Below are 22,287 nucleotides of genomic sequence, written 5' to 3' on the forward strand. Positions count from 1 at the left end.
CAAACAATCATTATAAAAAAATTATGGTTTTGGCCTTGAGCTCGAATCGAAACTTGAATCCTCTATCAATAGGCCAATAAAACAAAAACAATTGTTAATGCAGTGTACATATGTACATATGTTAAAATAAATGAAAAAGGCTTCACTATCTCTGTATTCAAGCTTTTAAAATATGTTATTTTCTCGTGGATATTCTAACTGCCGCAATCGCTCCATTTCCTGTATAGCGTTCTCGTTACATGGTGTTTTGCGCATTAGTTTAGCGCAATCGAGCTCTTCTATACGAAGACCATTCAAAGATTTTACTCAGCTCAATGCTACGTGGGCCTGGCCTTTGACGGAAAGTGCAGACGGTAGATACACCAGTGCGCTATCCACCGTACACCATTGCATTTTGTGAACTGTGCAAACCCAACGCAGTAAAATAATCGAACGCGAGATTCCCTCCGTTCAGTACGATTCTTCTAAATATCTCCATCCGTGCGCCGTTGTCGAAATTTTTTTTTATATATTTTATACTGTCATCGGCCCCTGAATTATGTTTGAAATTTCAAGTCTCTATTTCATCGAGAAATTACTTAAAAGTCGTTTTCGAATTTCCAAATTCTTATCGAATTATTTCTATCCGTGCGCCACCTAACGGAATTTTTTCTGTTTTTGTTCCTTTGTCACAGTGTGCTAACCTATCTTTGGAGTTTTACGCTTGTAGCTCAATGAGAAGGACAAACATTCAATCGACTTAACATAAGGAGAAATAAAACCGCCCATTATTACCATGATGTACTTTACAAGCTTTAGAATATGAATATTTTATTCAATAATTTAAACAACGTGGCATCAGGAGGGACAATGCGACAGCTATTTCGATTATACTTTGTAAATCTCTTCAAAGCCTTTTCTCCCGGGAGTGGAATTTGAACCCGCACTCCTACGATGGTTGAAGTGTTACAAACGCATTCAGCCACGTTAAGCATTAGTTATTGTAAACTTTATCCCAATTGCCTTCCTTGCATATTTTATCCTTTTGCACAGTACATACTTTGTATGTACCTATCATGTGTTAAAGTTATGCTTGTTTTTTGTGGCGGTTTCAAAGAAACTGCTATTTTTGCTTGGCGCCGCAAGCCGCGTAAGAGGAAATCGCTATAAGATATGACGCCGATAGCGATGATGGTTGGTTGGAGTGTCGAGTCCCAATCGACTCAGATCAGCGCTCGTGCCCCGTTTTGATACTCACAAGTCGTGAGTTAACCAATGAAAGGGTGTTGTAAGAATTTTCAACCGCCTCAGTGCAACGCGTTCCCATATACCCATACCGTGGAGTTAATAAATTTGAGCAGCTCTCCTGGCCTAACATCCTTTAGTTCTGGGAGGCCGCATGTACCCCAATTGCCAAATGCCACGTGAGCACCGCAACTACTCTGGATATATTCCTTCTGTTCATTTTAAGGACAGCTAAAGATCGTTTTTCATTACATAATCGCACATGCTCTCGGAAACTCTACAGGACCGCAAACGCTTCCACCTATTGTTGGCCTCGCTCAACCAGTGTAGTGCCTACACTGTGCGATGATAGCGTGCAGTCGGTGCGGTCGGTAAAGGAGCAGTCTACTAGACCGAGCAGAGAACTAACGTTAGAAAGAGAACAACGTGATAGGGAGCTTAAGAGAACCCTCTCAAAGTATCGAACAGCATTAAGAATTATGCAGCGCTTGAGTCTAGTGGTTGGCCTAAGCAACGATGAGAGCGATCGCTTGACAAAAACCCTCAATTTTGAATCCGCATCGAAGAGGAAGAAACCTTGAGAGACAAGAGACTGCGATTGCCTGAACCTGAAAAGTCTGCTATAAAGAGGCAGAAGAGGGAAGGCAAGTGCCCCAGTCTCAGAAGGGGGCGAACTAGCCGAAACGACAAGAATCAAGTTTAAAAATCTGCCGGGAGGATCGAAGACGGAAATATAAGTACTGGAAATCCAGAAATCCTCAAAAGCTGTAATACAGGAAGAAGAAGGCAATAATGGCTTGAGAAACAAAAATAAAAGTAAAAAAGCTAAAGGAGATAACGATCAGAATCCAGCCTACTCGATGATACAAAAGGGAGCTAACACTGAGGTTCCAGTTTTCACCGAGAAGAAGACGAACGAAGTTACAAAGCAGTCCCTGACTGTGGCACTACTTGATTACTTGATTGCAGCATCCCCAGTGGGCAGATGTCAATCGAAAGTGGAGCTAATTAGTTTCATGATGAAAATTATGCCTGTTGAACCGAACAGACCGCTAACAGCTTTTAAAACAGCTGGATGGCATAATGGGGTTTAAGAGATTACCTGCACCAACGAGACTTGGTGAAAGCGGAGGACACGCTTAATATGTTGCAGCGGCAGAACCCGTATATACCAAATAGGGATTGAAAGGTATTTCATGTATCCCGACCCGTGGGGAGTCAGTAATACATCCTCCAAACTAATAAGGAATAGGTAGATCTGTCGCACTTATAGCTTGGGAAATGTCCTGGGTTGTAGGTAGTATTTTTATACGTTTTAAAAAGAGGAGTCCTCAGGAAAATAGCCCCAACAAGCTAAGAGCAGTGAAGTTGGAAAGGACTTCGAGAACATGAAAGTAGCGGCAAATGACGGGGACAAAATTTCGGTATGAATGGAAGACCTTCACAAGCCATCGTTCCGAGACCATGCATATATCACTTTCAGAGTTAGGGCAACTGACTAGTACAAATTTCAGAAATGTGTATCAGGAAGACTGGGGCAGCCTAAGGAAACCTCTTCCATCGTAGAGGAGTTGGAGGAGTGCCACAATTTCTTATCAAAGGCGCTGACAACTGCGTACAACAAAGCTGAGAAGACTAAAAGGGATAGCAAAGTCACTATGATGGAGTAAGGAACTGAGTCTTCTTAGAGGGCAAGTGAAAGAGATTTTTAAAATGGCAAAATTTGCGGAAATCGAGGAGTGCTGGGACGAATATAGAGATCTTTTGAGGATTTATAAATCACCAGGTCAAAGCGGGTTTCGTGGAAGAAATTCCGTGCCAACATATAATGCTGATGCGGAACGGCGAGACTGAGGAAAGTCTATCTAAGGGAGATGCAGTCCAGGGACTGATAAAAGAGGACGACGGGGAATGGTCACACAATAGTGAAAAGTTCCTTGAGGTACTACTTAACACACACTTCCCATCAGCAGATGATGCGGAAGAGTTATGTTACCACGTCTACAATCCTAATACGGAGAGTGAGGTACCAGGAGTGGTGATAAATACCTTAATTAAGTGGGCAATAAAAACTTTTGCCAAAACAAATTGCCGGGTCCAAATGGGATATTCCCTGCTGTGATGCAGTGGCCGGTGGAACGATTAGAAAATGGCTAAGAATAATCTTTGAATAAACTACATACAGAGTGTATGTGCCTACATGGTGATCAAAAGGAATATAAACAACAAGTAAGGAAGGCTAAATTCGGGTGTAACCGAACATTACATACTCAGTTGAGAGCTGTGGAGACAAAGTAAGGGAAAATCACTATATTGTAAAAAGAACCTAGGGTAACCCTGGAATGTGTTTGCATGACATGTGTATCAAATGGAAGGTATTAAAGAGTATTTTAAGAGGAAGTGGACCATAGTTCTATAGATGGACGCCATTTAGGGATATCGCCATAAAGGTGGACCAGGCCTGACTCTAGAATTTGTTTGTACGATATGGGTATCAAATGAAATGTGTTAATGATAATTTTAAAAGGGAGTGGGCCTAAGTTGTATAGGTGGACGCCTTTTCGAGATATCGCCATAAATGTGGACCAGGGGTGACTCTAGAATTTATTTTGTACGATATGGGTATCAAATGAAAGGTATTAATGAGTATTTTAAAAGTGCGTGGGCCTAAGTTCTATAGATGGACGCCGTTTCGAGATATCGCCATAAAGGTGGACCAGGGGTGACTCTAGAATTTATTTTGTACGATATGGGTATCAAATGAAAGGTATTAATGAGTATTTTAAAAGGGCGTGGGCCTAAGTTCTATAGATGGACGCCGTTTCGAGATATCGCCATAAAGATGGATCAGGGGTGACTCTAGAATTTGTTTGTACGATATGAGTATCAAATGAAAGGTGCTAATGAGTATTTTAAGAGGGCGTGGGCCTTAGTTCTATATGTGGACGCCTTTTCGAGATATCGCCATAAAGGTGGACCAGGGGTGACTCTAGAATTTGTTTGTACTATATGGGTATCAAATGAAAGGTGTTAATGAGTATTTTGAAAGGGAGTGGGCCTTAGTTCTATAGGCGGACGCCTTTTCGGAATATCGTTATAAAAGTGGACCAGGGGTGACTTTAGAATGCGTTTTTACAATATGGGTATCAAACGAAAGGTGTTAATAAGTGTTTATAAACGGAGTGGACCTTAGTTCTATAGGTGGACGCCTTTTCGGAATATCGTTATAAAAGTGGACCAGGGTTGACTCTAGAATGCGTTTGTACAATATGGGTATCAAACGAAAGGTGTTAATAAGTGTTTTAAAAGGGAGTGGGCCTTAGTTCTATAAGTGGACGCCTTTTCGGAATATCGTTATAAAAGTGGACCAGGGGTGGCTCTAGAATGCGTTTGTATAATATGGGTATCAAATGAAAGGTGTTAATGAGTATTTTAAAAGGACGTGGGTCTTAGTTCTATAGGTGGACGCCTTTTCGAGATATCACCATAAAGGTGGACCAGGGGTGACTCTAGAATTTGTTTGTACGATATGGGTATCAAATGAAAGGTGTTAATGCGTATTTTAAAAGGGCGTGCGCCTTAGTTCTATAGGTGGACGCCTTTTCGAAATATCGCCATAAAGGTGGACCAGGGGTGACTCTAGAATTTGTTTGTACGATATGGGTATCAAATGAAAGGTGTTAATGAGTATTTTAAAAAGGAGTGGGCCTTAGTTCTATATGTGGACGCCTTTTCGAGATATCGCCATAAACGTGGACCAGGGGTGACTATAGAATTTGTTTGTACGATATGGATATCAAATGAAAGGTGTTAATGAGTATTTTAAAAGGGCGTGGGCCTTAGTTCTTAAGGTGGACGCCTTTTCGAAATATCGCCAAAAAGGTGGACCAGGGGCGACTCTAGAATTTGTTTGTACGATATGGGTATCAAATGAAAGGTGTTAATGAGTATTTTAAAAGGGCGTGCGCCTTAGTTCTATAGGTGGACGCCTTTTCGAAATATCGCCATAAAGGTGGACCAGGGGTGACTCTAGAATTTGTTTGTACGATATGGGTATCAAATGAAAGGTGTTAATGAGTATTTTAAAAAGGAGTGGGCCTTAGTTCTATATGTGGACGCCTTTTCGAGATATCGCCATAAACGTGGACCAGGGGTGACTCTAGAATTTGTTTGTACGATATGGGTATCAAATGAAAGGTGTTAATGAGTATTTTAAAAGGGCGTGGGCCTTAGTTCTTAAGGTGGACGCCTTTTCGAAATATCGACATAAAGGTGGGCCATGGGCGACTCTAGAATTTGTTTGTACGATATGGGTATCAAATGAAAGGTGTTAATGAGTATTTTAAAAAGGAGTGGGCCTTAGTTCTATATGTGGACGCCTTTTCGAGATATCCTCATAAGGGCGGAACAGGGGTGACTCTAAAATTTGTTGTACGATGTGGGTATCAAATTAAAGGTATTAATGAGGCTTTTAAAATGGAGTGGTGGTAGTTGTATATGTGAAGGCGTTTTCCAGATATCGACCAAAATGTGGACCAGGGTGACCCAGAACATCGTCTGTTGGATACCGCTAATTTATTTATATATATAATACCACGAACAGTATTCCTGCCAAGATTTCGATGGTTTTTTATTTCGCCCTGCAGAACTTTTTCATTTCATTCTACTTAATATGGTAGGTGTCACACCCATTTTACAAAGTTTTTTTCTAAAGTTATATTTTGCGTCAATAAACCAATCCAAATACCACGTTTCATCCCTTTTTTCGTATTTGGTATGGAATTATGGCATTTTTTTCGTTTTTGGTAATTTTCGATATCGAAAAAGTGGGCGTGGTCATAGTAGGATTTCGGCAATTTTTTATACCAATACAAAGTGAGTTCAGATAAGTACGTGAACTGAGTTTAGTAAAAATATATCGATTTTTGCTCAAGTTATCGTGTTAACGGCCGAGCGGAAGGACAGACGGTCGACTGTGTATAAAAACTGGGCGTGACTTCAACCGATTTCGCCCTTTTTCACAGAAAACAGTTATCGTCCTAGAATCTACGCCTCTACCAAATTTCATAAGGATTGGTCAATTTTTGTTCGACTTATGGCATTAAAAGTGTCCTAGACAAATTAAATGAAAAACGGCGGAGCCACGCCCATTTTGAAATTTTCTTTTATTTTTGTATTTTGTTGCACCATATTATTACTGGAGTTGAATGTTGAATGTTGAATGTTAATTTACTTATATACTGTAAAGATATTAACTTTTCTTTTAAAATTTGAATTTAAAAAAAAAATTTTAAAAAGTGGGCGTGGTCGTTCCCGATTTTGCTAATTTTTATTAAGCAGGCATATAGTAATAAGTGTAACGTTCCTGCCAAACTTCATCTTGATATCTTCAACGACTGCCAAATTACAGCTTGCAAAACTTCTAAATTACCTTCTTTTAAAACTGGGCGGTGCCACGCCCATTGTCCAAAATTTTACTAGTTTTCTATTCTGCGTCATAAGTTCAACTCACCTACCAAGTTTCATCGCTTTATCCGTATTTGGTAAGGAATTATCGCACTTTTTCGATTTTTCGAAATTTTCGATATCGAAAAAGTGGGCGTGGTTATTGTCCGATATCGTTAATTTTAAATAGCGATCTGAGATGAGTGCCCAGGAATCTACATACCAAATTTCATCAAGATACCTCAAAATTTACTAAGTTATCCTGTTAACGGACAGACGGACGGACGGACGGATGAACGGACGGACATGGCTCAATCGAATTTTTTTTCGATACTGATGATTTTGATATATGGAAGTATATATCTATCTCGATTCCTTTATACCTGTACAACCAACCGTTATCCAATCATAGTTAATATACTCTGTGAGCTCTGCTCTACTGAGTATAAAAAGGCAACTCTTAGAGACCAATTGTACAGCGAACAACGGGACATTCATATGGCTTAGCAGCTAAAGGCTTGCACTGATATGAATGTTGGAGATACGAGATCAACGCTCAGCTCCCGAAAAGCTAGCTGATGACGAAGTGAAATTCAGAAACCTGTTCTAGTAACCATCGCCGTTTGTAAACTTACAATTTTTCTCTAATATCAATTACAAAAACCATTGTATAAAGCAATATGAGCAAAGCTCGCTAATTAAATACATATGATCATATTGATATAATAGTAACAGCGGAAGTATTAAAAACAAATACTGTAGAAATCCGAACAAATGTTACTAAGCTGTCAAAAGCGCGCCTAAAAATCATATCCACACCATTAGGAATAAACTACATACAGAGTGTATGTGCCTACATGGTGATCAAAAGGAATATAAACAAAAAGACAACTCTTAGAGACCAATTGTACAGCGAACAACGGGACATTCATATGGCTTAGCAGTAAAGGCTTGCACTGATATGAATGTTGGAGATTCGAGTTCAACGCTCAGCTCCCGAAAAGCTAGCTGATGAAGAAGTGAAATTCAGAAACGTGTCCTAGTAACCATCGCCGTTTGTAAACTTACAATTTTTCTCTAATATCAATTACAATAATCTTTGAGGTTTGCATAAAACTGGACCACGGCCCGTAATCTTGGAGAGCGGCTCAAATAGTCTTCATACCACAAGCAGTAAAAGCCAGTCATCTGCACCCGAAAGATGTAGGCCTTTCAGTTCAACATATTTTTTCTCAAAATCCTAGAGAGATTAATAGATGTGCATATAAGACCAAATATAAACGAAGAATTATTCTCTTCAGCACAACATACTTACACCAAAAGCAAGTCAGTCGATACTGAATTACTTAAGGGGTCATGAATATAAAGAAATCCCTGGAACACACTACGTGTTTTTCTGGATATTGCCGCAGCTTTCAGCAATGTCAGAAAAAGTGAAATCATGGACAGTCTCAACTCGATTGAATCGGATCCATGTTAAGCTGCAGAATGATCACATCGTAATGGAGTCTATGTAAGGCAACAAAATCTATGAAGAGAGGAACACTGCAGGGTCGGATTCTATTACCAATGCTGTGGAAGCTGATTATAAACCAACTGCTTAGGTGGTTCTTCGCAGACCAGTTAAATTTACGACATATGAAGTAGGTTCTACAGACTACCAGATTATTGCAGCGTCTTTCAGGCGGAAATTATAGCCGCGAAGAAAGCAGCAGAAATTTTAGAAATTCTGCAGTCGCGTCAATATACATATTGATAGTTAGGCGGGGACTAAGGCAAAAATCTCACACAGTGCTTCATCCAGAAGTGTTCTGGAATGCAAAGAAGCATTGGAAAAACTTCGCTCACGGTGAACCATGCATCTTGACAGGGTTCCTGTTCATAAAGGGATAGAAGGTAACGTATAGGCCGATGAGTTGGGAGAGGAGGGTGCAACACTCGCTGAAACGAAGATAGACATCCCAATCCCTTTGGTAGAAATGAAAAGGAGACAGTAGTTGCATATGATCCATTAAGCAGGAAAGGCGTGGACAAAAGCGCGCGGTTGCAAAATACCTCAGATCTTGTGCAAAGCCTAAGATGTTAGACTAACAAAGTGGCTGATATCTCTGAAGAGAGAAGACTTAAGGCTCACGATGGACATAATATCTGGACACTGGCTTCTGGCGTCACATGCTTATAAGTTAGGCCTCGTCAGTAACAGAAGATGTAGGAAGTGCGAGCTTCAGGAGGAAAGGTTTGAACCCGTTCTGTGTTTGTGTTTTGCGCTCGCCAGGTCAAGGATCCAACTATTAGGGCCTCAGAGATGCCAGGTGTCGAGGCAGCAGTTGCTAGGTTGATACCTGATTGGGGTTCTTCCGTTTGGTCGTCAAACAAATTTGAGCACAATCAGTATTTGTGAGGTCTTTATTGACCAGCCAGTTCAATCTAACCTAACCTCACGGACAGTATTATTAATCTTCCGCAGAACTTCTCTCTTGAACACTCCGAAAGCAGTCTCATTTTCTCACGAAACCGTTTATAATTCCATACATCAGGACATGTATGATGAGCGAGTGGTAGAGCGTGATTGTTTTCGTCTGGGGAGGACTTTGTTTTTCAATTGTCTACTCGGTCTAAAGTAGCACTTCTTGGCACCAGTTATTGATCTCCGTTTTATTTCTTGGCTGGCATTTTTTTCACTATTAATGATGGTTCCTTAAAGGACTTCCAGCTTTGCAGCCTCGAATTTATATCAGTCAACTGTGGCGTGACTGCTAAAGCGCGAATGCGCCGATATGACAAGAAGTACTTCGTGTTGTCCTCATTTACCGCAATACCATCAGCATATGCCTGTAATTGTACCCTCGTATTACAGATCGTGCCGTCACGTGTTAGCTCTGCTACTAGAATTATCTTCCCCAGCATTATGTTAATGAAATGGCATTAAAGGAAGTCACCATATCTGAAGCCTCGTTTGTTTCGAGTGGCTCGGGGAAGTATTTCATAATTCTTACGAAGCTGGCGATGTTGCTCAACGTCATTTGGCAGAGCCTTATTAACTTTGCAGGAAACTTAAATTCAGATATAGCAGCATGCAAGCAACTTCTTTATGCACATAGGAAACCCGTTAAATGTTAGAGGCTGACACATTCCAAAAAAAATATTTAAAAACTGCTGATATAACTGATTTAGTATTTAGTTATAAGTTTTCGTTATTTTCTAAAACTGCATTTATGTATGTACAAAAGCTAAACTTACATTGGCTTTGAAGCTTCCGCTTGATCCGTTTGCAGCTTCTCACCATTTTCAACTTCCATAGTACAATATACAATCCGATTTGGCGCCAATGACTTCAGGCCTTTCACTTCCATAACTATAACCTCCAATTGAAATGTGAGTACTACGTCTAGTTTTGTCAGTTGCGACATGCCATCATCTGCCTCATTTTCTAACTTGGAAAGTGAGCCATGTGATCTCAGTATCATCTTCCTGTTTGAAAAGAAATACATACTTTTTAAACTAAAAATATAGGTAACCCTGATTCAATTTTTTTTGAACAGTTACAGCGTTTTATATAATGAAATTCATTAAAAATAATTCAAATTGCTAAAGCGCCTTGTGATATATCTCCATGTAGACTTAGGCCGAGCTTCTCTCCCAATTTCAGTCGCGCTCTTTTTACTTTTTCCTACAAATTGGCGGGACGGGACCTACATGTTTTACTCTGACTCCGAACGTCATCTGCAAAGCGGATGAGTTTTCACTGAGAAGCTTTTCATGACAGAAATACACTACTAGTGTTTACCTGCTTTGCCCGATACTTGGACCCAGGGTATTCGGTGTGTTGGGCAGACCACGCTACCACCACACCGCGGAAGCCTAAATTTCAATCGGTATTGAATACGATGGCCTCTTGAAAGAAGTGTACAAAAAGACAAACAAACCACCAGTGCAATCTTCGAATTGTTACATATCGTTACAATAGTACGACCCCCACTGTTACCCTTTTTCACCTGCGCCTGAAATTATACAGCACATAGCACATTAACAGGCAGCCAACAGCAACAATAAAAAACCGATGCAGTCGAGTGGAATTTGGTGACAACAACAAGGCAAATATCACATGGCGACACACAGTAAATGGCAATTCATTGAAGTGCTCACCGCCTTATTTCTACACCACACCTTCCCCTCACCCAAGACTCCAGCAGACCCGCTTCTACAGCTGCGAAGTGTTAGTGCTTTCGGGACCAGATTTTTATCGCAGCCTACGAACCGGCAAGTGCAGAGCTGGTGCACCGCTCCCGGCACCTTACTTTAGTGTGCGAACACGGGATGGGCGATGTCCAGCGAGCGAGCCAATCTCCTTTCCGGATTGGAAGGGGGTGTCATCATGGTACGTGTCACCCTTCGCTTGCGGGGTCAACGGACCGCACCTTTAAGGTTACCTAGTCCGCGCCCAAGCTCTGCGATTGAGGCCTCGCTGCCTTGTGATCACCCGACCGTTTCATCTCAGCCCTGGCTCCGGCCGAAGACAGATCCATTAGCTAAAGGGGCTACCGATGTGCCGTCAAAGTGCCCTTCCCATCAGCCCACGGGTCGGCATATAGAGTTCCGGATGGTACATCTACACGTCCAGCTCTGCCGTCTGGCACTAACTTTAATTTGATTCCTCCCAGATCTTCATCGCAGCCGCCACTGATAATCCTCGCAGATAGCGTCCGTCACTGGTTATCCTCCTTAAAGGTAATCAAGCACAACCTTGAAACCGACAGTCCTCCCTGGCTACGCCACTGGTACGTGCTCCCTCGCTCTTTTATACAATTGTTGCCGTCGGCAAACCCGCCGTTGCTACCACCTCGCCGTTCGGCTGTTGCTGTTCTGATTCCCCGCTGCTGTTGGCTGATTCCCGATCATCTACCTGCCAGAAAAACGTCCGATACCATCCATCCTCACCTACTCCGTACGTCAGGCCATTTCTCTCCAGCCACTGTCTTGATATTGAAAGCTGCGGCCCTCCCTATCCATAAGCCGTATGCGTGTGTGTGCATTCGCCATTAGCACATAAATATTGTGTTCTTATTAAGCGGAGGTTTGGGGGACCTCTACTCGACCCTGGATTGACTGAGTGCTAGGTTTTAGATTTTTCTTTAAGAGCCTGCTAAAGTTCATAATTTCAGAACTAAAATAATCGCGTGTCTTAGAAACATATTAAGATACTCAGGGTTAACAGATTTGTGTCATGAAACATTTAAAACTTGAGTCGTTACGAAAACAATTCAGGTACTGAAACGTAAGTGAAACAAAAAAAAAAGTATTATTATTTTCTTAAAAAAGGCTACAAAAATATATAAAATTTTCATTTATTGTTAACTTTATATAAAACCAACATTCAAAGTAAATTTTCAGTATATTGAATGTGAAAATTTCGCCTTGGCTTATGTATTTAAAAATTATAATGGTGAAAACTTACGAAACTCCATAAAACTAGTGTTCATCCAATACCAGTAACTACGAGTACATAATAAAGTACTTTGCTCAAGTACCGCGCACTTTTCGTAGTTGATTACAGAAAAGACTTTTCGATAGCTCAAGACAAGTAACGCCTCCTGTATATTTGGGAATCTCGCTCTGAAATGCCCGCCAAATTATATTTTAACATTTTCTACATTTGGCAATATAGAGTTGCCATATGCTTCAAAAATAATTTTGCATTCTACTCATAACTTCCGGAAAAGAACCTGTATTTGAGAATTTTTTTAAAAACTACCGTTATTAACTGACCTTAACCTATACGGTTTTCACCGTTTCTTAAAAAGTCAACCTAAAAGTCCTCTGCTTCCGAATAGGGTTGCCGATGGAAATAATTTCTGGGTCGTATTGAGAATTTGGCATATCATAAAGATCTATAGATATTATTAGATTTACCAAGGCTCGAATTACGTATTCCGTGAGCTAAACACTCGTCTCTTAAAAGTACTTATTCGGTATTACGTAATATGTGAACGAATGGAGGCAATCGGAATTTGATAATATGTGTTCAAGGAACGTAGCCAACAAATCGTAACCGTCACAAATTTTCATATGATAGCAAAAAGACCTGCCAGTGCGTTAAAAATTATTTGCCTTTTGAAAGTTAACCAAAGTAATCAATTTTTAACAACTTATTGACTTTGGGTAAAGTTACAACTAACAATTAATCAATTGCTATGGTCGCAATCAACAATTATTTATTGGCGACGAACAATTTATTTGCTTTCAATTGCTTTACTTCTCGAGAGTAGATATTTGAACCACACACACCGCACAATCTAAATTATTAGTTCTTAACACATTGCGTTGATACAGGTATAGCCTTCATTTCAAGCTATCAGCTACTTTATACCTATAAGACACTACTTTTTTTAGCTTGGATTCCAAACTTGAAATACTGACGAAACTATCGGAAAGTCAAATGCAAAAATAATTTTCAACCGGAGAAAGCGGGGCCAATATTTCCTTAATATTAATGAGTTTGACTTGTTATTTTTTATATTAAAAAAATAATTTTTCATCAACTTTATTTCACTAAAAACAACGAAATATACCGGACAAATTATTTCACGCTCTTTTGGTTTATTTATTGCGCAAGCACATTGATTTTCGTTAAGTATTTGTCCACAAAATTATAATAGAATTTTCATTTGTCAGAAAAATAAAGAAGAAATGGCGGAATGTCAAAAAACCTATCGAAATTCAAACTGACTCGTTTGTTTTTAACGAACAAGGTTGTATATTTCTTGTATTTCGTTAGTTATTTGAAATATAGCTTACACCAGTACTGAAACCGAATTAGGAGGGAGGGAGAAAAAAAATTTTAAGAAAAATACAGAGAATCTACAAGAAAATAAAGTAGTGTCATATAGTTATTATCCAAAAATTGGTCCCTGTAACCAATCTAAGGAATTAAAAGAAGAACCAAAGTATTTTGGTTAAAAATATTGTAACTGTTATTTTTAATTTTTTATTAGAACAATTACAGTATTACTGGCAATTTCTTTAGTTGTAAATCATAGTTTATTTCAATTAAATCAATTGCAATTGATTTTTAGTCCTTTGACAAATCGATTGAAAATTTCATTGTTTAATACCCAGAACTGCTTTACATCAAACAACCTATCCGAACACCCATCTGCTGGTAGATAATATTGTGGCGAATATTAGCAATTTCGATGTCCCTATGCTGCTAATAAATAAATACACTTCCCAGGAGAGGATTTACTACACGAAAGGATAAAGGAGCTGGCTGAGTGCTACCGCATCCCTGTCGATCGGCTCCTCCCAACCTTACTGGAAGTCCTATGTGGCAAAGCACTTCAATGGTACCAGGCCCGGAAGCAAAATATAAACCAATGGAGTGAGTTTCGATCGGTAGCGCAGAATTTTTTCTTACCAACGCGGCATCTCCGGCATCTAGAGGAGGCCATCCGAAAACGTACCTAACAAGCCAGGGAAAAGGCCAAAGACTACATCCTCGCCCGTCATTATGCAAAAAAGACCACCTCGAAAGGATACACGATGGCTTAAGCGTGGAATATCGCATTTGCGTTAATCGCAACGAGTTTAGGACGATCGAAGGGCTGCTGGAACTAGATGAGGAATACGAGATACTGAAAGGAGAGTAGAAAATGATGATCCACTACCTTTCCCACCTCAAAGAAGGGTACAATAGTAATGAATGCAGTTGGCGCTGTAATGTAGGCGTACACCGGTTCCAATGCAGGAAACCCTAAAACATCTTCTGCTCAAGATGTGGTAACGACCATGTCCTGTAGAGATATTGCCCATGCCCTCGGGCCAACCCACCTAGCATCAGTACCGCAACTACGAAGCCGTTAAAGGGCAGAAAGAGAGCTCGCCAAGGATCACCCGCACAGCCCAGGATACCCATGAAAACACCATCTCGCTACCCCATCCTACCCGCCAAAGCGCAGGTAGACGGCCGTTTTTACATCCAGGTGATCGTCGAAGGCAGGCGGTCCCGTGGTGCCTACCACACCGAAGATCGTGGGTTCAACTCCCGGTCAACGAAACATCGAAAATTTAGAAAACAATTTTTCTAAGCGGGGTGGTCCCTTGGCAGTCATTTGGCAAACATTCCGGGTGTATATCTGCCATGAAAAGCTTCTCAGTGAAAATTCATCTGGCTTGCAAATGCCGTTCAGAGTAGGCATAAAACATGTAGGTCCCATCCAATGTGTAGGAAAAATCAGAAGGAGCACGACGCAAATTGGCCTAAAATCTCTGCGGAGTTTATCGGGCCTTGCATGTTTGATCATCGAAAGCATGTGCGTTCAAGCGCTAGTGGACACTGGCGGCAAACCTTCAAATGTGGATGACTCTATAAGAAAAGATCTAGAGAAGAACCTTATCCAGCCCAGATTCAATTAGCGGAGTGTGCAGTTGGCAGACCAAAGATGTGTGTTCAGTCCCAACTCCTACCCCGCGAGAATAACGTAGAAAGGAAGAACTACAAACGCTTTGATATCCGTCATCCCAAACCTCGCTGAACGAGTGATCCTGCGAATGGACTTCCTGTGGGAAAGGGGAGTTACCCTCACCCTCACGCTCCACGGTCAACCCTTAACCACCACTTTAACCAGGAGGTGAGACCAACTGGATAGGGTATGTGCTATTATCAGCTGGGAACATTTAAGTGACGATCAAAATGCGAAGCTGGAAAAGTTTTCGCCCATCACCAGGAGCGCTTTGGCGAAATAACCGGCCAAAGCATGGCCGCGAAATATGAGATTGTCCTCAAGCACAACCGACCACTGAAGGAAAGATACTATCCCCGTAAGATAGCCAAGCAGCACGTGATCAATGGAGAAGTCGATGAATTGTCGGAAGGAGGAGGAATCGAGCCACCCAGAAGCGCATACAGCTCACCAATCGTGCTGGTTCGCAAGAAGCAAGGAACCTGGATAATGTGTGTAGATTACCGTCAGCTCAATGCCGCCAGCGTACCAGATACTTACCCTCTGCCGCAAATTGGAGCCATTTTCGACCAGCTCAAGGAGGTAAAATTCATCTTTACCATCGTACCATAATGTGTGTAGATTACCGTCAGCTCAATGCCGCCAGCGTACCAGATACTTACCCTCTGCCGCAAATTGGAGCCATTTTCGACCAGCTCAAGGAGGTAAAATTCATCTTTACCATCGACTTGAAGAACGGCTATTAGCAGATTCCGCTTGCCAGAAGATCTAGACCATACACCGCATTGACGGTTCCTGGTAGGGGGTAGTTCCAGCGCAAAGTCATTACCTTTGGCTTGCACTCCGCTCCGGCCACGTCTCAACGTGCTTTGGATTCAATACTGGCGCCTGAACTCCAAACTGAAGTAATCGCCTGCTTAGATGATATAATAGTCTTGGAAAACACCTTCGACGAGCATATGGCTAATTTAAGGGAAGTTTTCGAGTGACTTCTTGGCGGCCACCGTGGTGTGATGGTAGCGTGCTCCGCCTATCACATCGTATGCCCTGGGTTCAACTCCCGGGCAAAGCAACATCAAAATTTTAGAAATAAGGGTTTTCAATTAGAAGAAAATTTTTCTAAGCGGGGTCGCCCCTCGGCAGTGACTGGCAAGCGCTCCGAGTGTATTTCTGCCATGAAAAGCTCTCAGTGAAAACTCATCTGCCTTGCAGATGCCGTTCGGAGTCGGCATAAAACATGTAGGCCCCGTCCGGCTAATTTGTAGGGAAAATCAAGAGGAGCACGACGCAAATTGGAAGAGAAGCTCGGCCTTAGATCTCTTCGGAGGTTATCGCGCCTTACATTTATTTATTTTTTTTTCGAGTGACTTCAGAAGCAGGGAAATTTCCCCAAGTGCAGTTTTGTCCAGCAACAACTGCATTACTTCGGACATACCATCAGCGCCCAAGGAATTTACATTGAACCCGGGAAAATATCGGCAGTACAAGAGATGCCAGCACAGTGCACAATCAAAGAGCTCCGACGTTTTCTTCGACTCGCTTCATGGTACCGTCGTTTCGTCGCTTAACCAGCTATTGAAGAAGGGAAAAGTTAGAACATGGGATACGCCACAAGAAAACGCATTTCAGACGTTCAAGGACAAGCTCACCATTACACCAGTACTCTGCTACACCGACCTCGGCAAACCAGTTTACTTACAAACAGTTCGTGGGGAAAGCGTTGACATCATCAATTCACCGCAGCATACGCACCGCACCGGAATCCGGCAGAGTGAACTAACCGGGTCATCAAAACTATGATACCGCAGCGCCCCAAAGAAGACCACTGCACATGGGACCAAGAGATACCCCATATTGCCTTTGCCATGATCTACGGCGGAAATAAACTTCGGCCGTGGCCTAGCAGCACCCCAGGAAATACGCACGGAAGGAGCAGTACCAGTGTTGCCACCATCAGTATTGCCATCCATCACCAAGCTATGGGAAGAAATAAATATCGACCAAGAAAAGGTTTAGAATCAACAGCAGAAATATTACGATTTACGTAGAACGCCGTAGAAGCCAAACATAGGAGGTGGGCTGATGAAACGAGATCACCCTCTTTCCTCCGTGGCAAGCAATTTTGCCCCGAAACTTGCACCGAAATTTTCTGGCCTACACCAGGTGGTGAAATAAAACTCAACAAACACGGTGAAACTGGCCCACGCCGAGCAACAAAAAAACCCGTGCACGCGCCTACAAGACCTCAAGCCGTGCGACTTCTAAATAAAGCACTCGTGGTTTTTATTCCTTCCATAGAAAAATATTAAAATAATCAACAACATGAGCAGCAGAACTGGCCAAACAGCCCCAGAAGACTCGCTAAAGCCAATCCGACCGTCATTTGGAGCAACCTCTTGGCCAGCCAAAACACAAAGAGTGCAGAGTTTTTACGGGCCATCGCTTGTCGTAGTCGAAGCACAGATAGCGCCAGAAACAATAACAGAACGCACGCCCATGGAAAAGAATGAGGCCCCACCACGGCAAAAGAGGGGAAGCGCAACGATCCGGAGACAATTTTTAAGAACTAAAACTAACCCGTCGCAAAACCACAATAAAAATTGGACATTTTCCTGGAAGGGCCAACGGGTTAAGGTAAAGGCAAGAACAGAAGATCACGCGCTGGCTACCATAACGGGAATCAAAAGATTGGTGAAATACACGGAATAGACCGGGAATGAGCAGCCAACCAGCGGACACGAGCATTGGATAAATTAGTAATTAAGGTAAAATGTAATCTTTTGAAATATGTTCTTCTTTTTTATAACAAACACACTTACAAATATAGTAGTACAGATCGCGGGTTCGAATCGAGCTCAACGCCTAACAATAATTATTTTTTCATTGATATTGTTATGGTAAATTTTTGTTCTGCTATTAAAAAAGCAAGACTTTAAAAATTCATTGCTACCAAGCTCTTAAGCGCACATAAAACATTCCGCACAATCAGGATTAAATAACATACAGAATTAGTATGTACCTAAAATGGTGATTAAAATGAATAGCAACAAAAAAGGCAACACTTAGAGAAAAATTGCAAAGCGATGGATGAGTGGTTAAAGGCATTTTTTTTAGAACGTAAGAAAACAAAATGTTAAATATACGTAGACTTAAGTTGGAATATCTATGTAAAATTAAAAAAAAAAATGTGTTTAATAAATAAAACGATGCCTGCATACACACCGGCATAACGGCATACATATAACAGCCAGGCCAAGCCTGGCGTGATACCCTTTTCTTTCCTCACAGCAGATTTCCGTCAACCGAAGTGGGACGGGACTGTAACGTAGCGTTACAATAGTACAACAATTGTAACCCTTTTACACCTGCACCTGCAGTTAAACAACACATTCATCAACATTTAGTCAACAGCAACAGTCACATACCGATGCAGTCGAGTGGCATTTAGTGACAACAACAAGGCAGATATCACATGGCGACCCACCGTAAATGGTAATTCACTGAAGTGCCAAATTAGCTGTTCATTCCTTAAGCGCACCATAACAGAGGCAGTATAAAAGATATTAATTTGCTTTTGGCACTTCATTCCTCCCAAGTTAGTCGGAGCAGGTGGTTGCCTTATTAAAGGCAGCCCGATATATTCTCTTGACTAGCTGAGTGGAAGCGGTGCTGCCTTAGCACGGGTCACCCTTTGCTTGCGAGGGTAACGGGCGGCAACTTTACGGTTATCTTGCCCGCGACCAAGCTAGGTGAGGGGGTACGGCGCCTTGTAGCTACCCCACACCTTCCCCTCAGCCATGGCACCAACCGACCTTGTTCTACAGCTGCGAAGAGTTGGTACCTTCTACCTTGGCCCAGATTTTCCTCGCAGACTTCGAACCGGCAAGTGCAGAGCTGGTGCACCGCTCTCCGCCACCTTACTTTAGTGTGCGAATACGGGATGAGCGATGTGCAGCGAGCGAGCCAATCCCGCTTCCGGAGTGGAAGGGCGTACCGTCATGGCACTGGTCACCCTTCGCTTTGGGGGGCAACGGACCACGTCTCTAAGGCTATCGCTTAAACTAAAGGGGCTACCGCTGTGCCGCCAAGGTGCATTTCCCTCAGCCCACAGGTCGGCCTATGGACTTGCGGCTGGTACAACTCCGCGTCCAGCTCTGCCGTCCGGCGTGTAGGGGTGGTGGTATCCAGTTAGCAAGCCACCACTAACTTTAATTTGATTCCTCACTGCCGTCTGTCACTGGTAATCCTCCTTAAAGGTAATCAAACACAACCTTGGAACCGACAGTACTCCCCGTTATGCCACTGGTACGCGCTGCGTCGCCCTATTACCTCATTGTTACCGTCGCCATACCGGCCGTTGCTACCACATCGCCGTTCGGCTGTTGCTGTGCTGATTCCCCGCTGCTGCTGTTCTCTGATCCGCGATCATCTACCTGCCGGGAAAACGGCCGACATCGTCTATCCTCACCTACTACGTCCGCCGCGCACTGCTGCGTCCGAAAAATTTCTCTCCAGCAACTGTCTTGGTACAGAAAGCTGCTACCGTCCCTATCAATCAACCCGTGTGTGTGTGTGCGTTCGTCATTAGAAACCCATTAAGATACTCGGGGTTAACAGATTTGTGTCATAAAACTTGAGTCGTTACGAAAATATTACAGGTACTAAAATGTAATTGACATATTTAAAAAACTGTGAATTGCAAGAACTTGGGTGAATTTTATAATACAGATTTCGGTGGAACAGAACTTTTTATAGAAATATGTGACAGCAAAATATTACTTCGCAGTAGCAAAGAAGTTGAACCTAAAATTCCGTTAGAATTACTTACTTTTATAATCTCGTATGGAGAATATTTTTCCAAATTGCGAGTGGCACTTCAAATACTCTTGACTATCTCAGTATCAATTGCTAACTGCGAACGTTCATTCAGCAAATTAAAACTGATTTCGACATATTTATGAACAACGATAGGGCAAGGTCGCCTAAGTGACTTAACAATATTAAGTGTGGAAAAGGAAAAATTTGAAATGATAAATTTTGATGATATCATTGATGTATTTGCTTCCTCAAAGGCAAGCAAAATTTGTACATAGATATTAGTTTTACTAATGTATTATAATCATATTATTATTAAATATGTATTTGAGTCTACTTATCGATGATATTTCCGGCCCATGATAAAAATATGGGAGGGTAAAACCATTCTCTCTTCTCGGCGGCGTTAATGGTTTTTGATTTTTAAAAATATTTTAAAATCTCTCAAAAGCTTTGTGGAAATACCAAACCAAAGGACGCAAACAAAAATTTTAGCATATTTGACTTTTACAAATGCTCGATAAAAAATAAAAATAAAATAGATCGACAATTTGGTATGAATTTTTTTTTTTAGTTCGATTTTATAATTTGTTTTATTTTTTTTTTTGTACGATTTAACTATGCATGGTCATAATTTGCTCATGCCGGCATCCAGCTTACTTCCATCATGATGTTGCAGATCTTCGCAGCTGGACGATTCATCTAGTCCAATTGGGGGATATTAATTTGTGGAGGTTGAGTTTTTCCGACACCTTTTCCCCCCACTTTGGTTTTAATTGGGAGAACCCGATTTTGTTTCCACGACATGCAGAGAGCAGCTCACATGTACATTCTCCTGTTTATCATTGACAGAATTAGGCGGCGTAGTCTTTTTCCCGTCCGTCCATGTATGGTTTTTATTTTTGTTGTAAAAATCCCTCGCCTTGGTTATTAGGCTAGAACACTCAAGAAACTTTATAATCCTCTAACGGAGGTCCAAGGAATCGAGCTGTTTCAATATGGTTTTACCAAAAAGCAGTTGCTATTACATATTTTTGTTCCACATTACAGACGAATAGATGATTTGTGCTATACACCAGGCTGGGCCATACATAGAGATCGAAGTTTGGGGCAGAGTAGTGCGCATATCCTTCGGAAGTGTACATTCTTCTTCGGCGATGTTTGCAAAGGCGGGAGCCTGAGTTTGAAGGAAATCACAGACTCTGCGTTCGTGTTACTCTGGATTATACTACACAATATCTCGGCATAGAGCTTATGCAGATGTGTTCTTATCTGCCTTGGAGGCGCAACTACATCAATCAATTGTCTTTTCGGGTGCCTCGTGGTTCAGACGTCTTCAGAAGATATTCCGTGGCAGTTCTAAGTGGGAAATTTGGCAGCCCTGCAGCTTTCTCGGTTGCAGCGATTTGATGTCACAACCAAAAGTTTTTGCGGTTCCACAGTAGTAACGTTATGCCATCGAAGTGGCCGTCCAGTTGTTGTGTTATGTGCCAGGTGCACGTCATGAACAATATGACCTTATGTACACTAAATTAGTGCCAAGTCCTGTGATGTGACAAATTTTACGAGAAAAGGGACATACATGTTTATTTTGCAGCATATTTTTCTTTTGTTTATTCCAGTCTGCATTCGCAGAGCCATGAAGCTGCTGGACAAAACTAAGTTCCTCCTCAAAGCATTTCAACCCGCCGGGGAATTAAGCTCCCTCCGTTGGTGTCCTTCAGCAACGAGGACAATGAAATATAGTCAGGACGAGGGTGGCAGAGGTATAATAGCTTTCCCACCAAACTGAGTACACTCCAACGATTAGGAATTCGGGGGTTCTCATACAAAATTTTGAGCTTAACGTAAAAATATTTCATATATGGCCAATTTGTTGACCGAGTCGTAAAGCCGTCTAATTCTCGATGTAGTTAAATCCCGATTTATAATACAACGCCGTTTACACCTCAGCTAAACCTCTTCGGTTTGTTCACAAAAACTATCAGAATTGAGACTCGTCGCAAACGAGGATTTACGACTTGGATTTGAGACGAAGATGCCAAGTCTGTAAGAAATGCAAAAGCGATTTTTTACCAAAATGAGGAAATTCGAGCCGCAGAACGCCATGAGCTACAAATGTAGTTGTGTCACGCAGAACGCGAGGAGAAGTGTGTAGTGGAAGTATTATGTTTAGAAGAGCACCGTTTACGCATTGAGTTACTTACTGCACAAACTGAGAGGTAAAAACGTACACGTTCCCCGGACGTCAAAATTTAAAAAATAACTTCACGCTTTCGTAATTATGATTATAGCTTTAATATGTAAATCCTTTTGATAAATCAGCTTTTGTGTGTATGCCGGT

General features: G+C 41.7%; 1 protein-coding gene across 10 annotated transcripts in view; it reads right to left on the bottom strand.

Annotated features, from left to right (window-relative positions):
* The window catches only part of LOC137235484 (calcium-dependent secretion activator-like), a 2,443,847-nt gene that overhangs the window by 732,840 nt on the left and 1,688,720 nt on the right, over positions 1-22,287 (bottom strand). For all 10 annotated transcript variants that reach the window (XM_067758485.1, XM_067758483.1, XM_067758487.1 and 7 more), the window contains one exon: positions 9,910-10,140. In XM_067758485.1, coding sequence (XP_067614586.1) covers positions 9,910-10,140 — 231 coding nt within the window. The remainder of the gene's footprint in view (positions 1-9,909; positions 10,141-22,287) is intronic.

This window comes from Eurosta solidaginis, chromosome X, assembly GCF_040869045.1.
Source record: "Eurosta solidaginis isolate ZX-2024a chromosome X, ASM4086904v1, whole genome shotgun sequence".
NCBI lineage: Eukaryota > Metazoa > Arthropoda > Insecta > Diptera > Tephritidae > Eurosta > Eurosta solidaginis.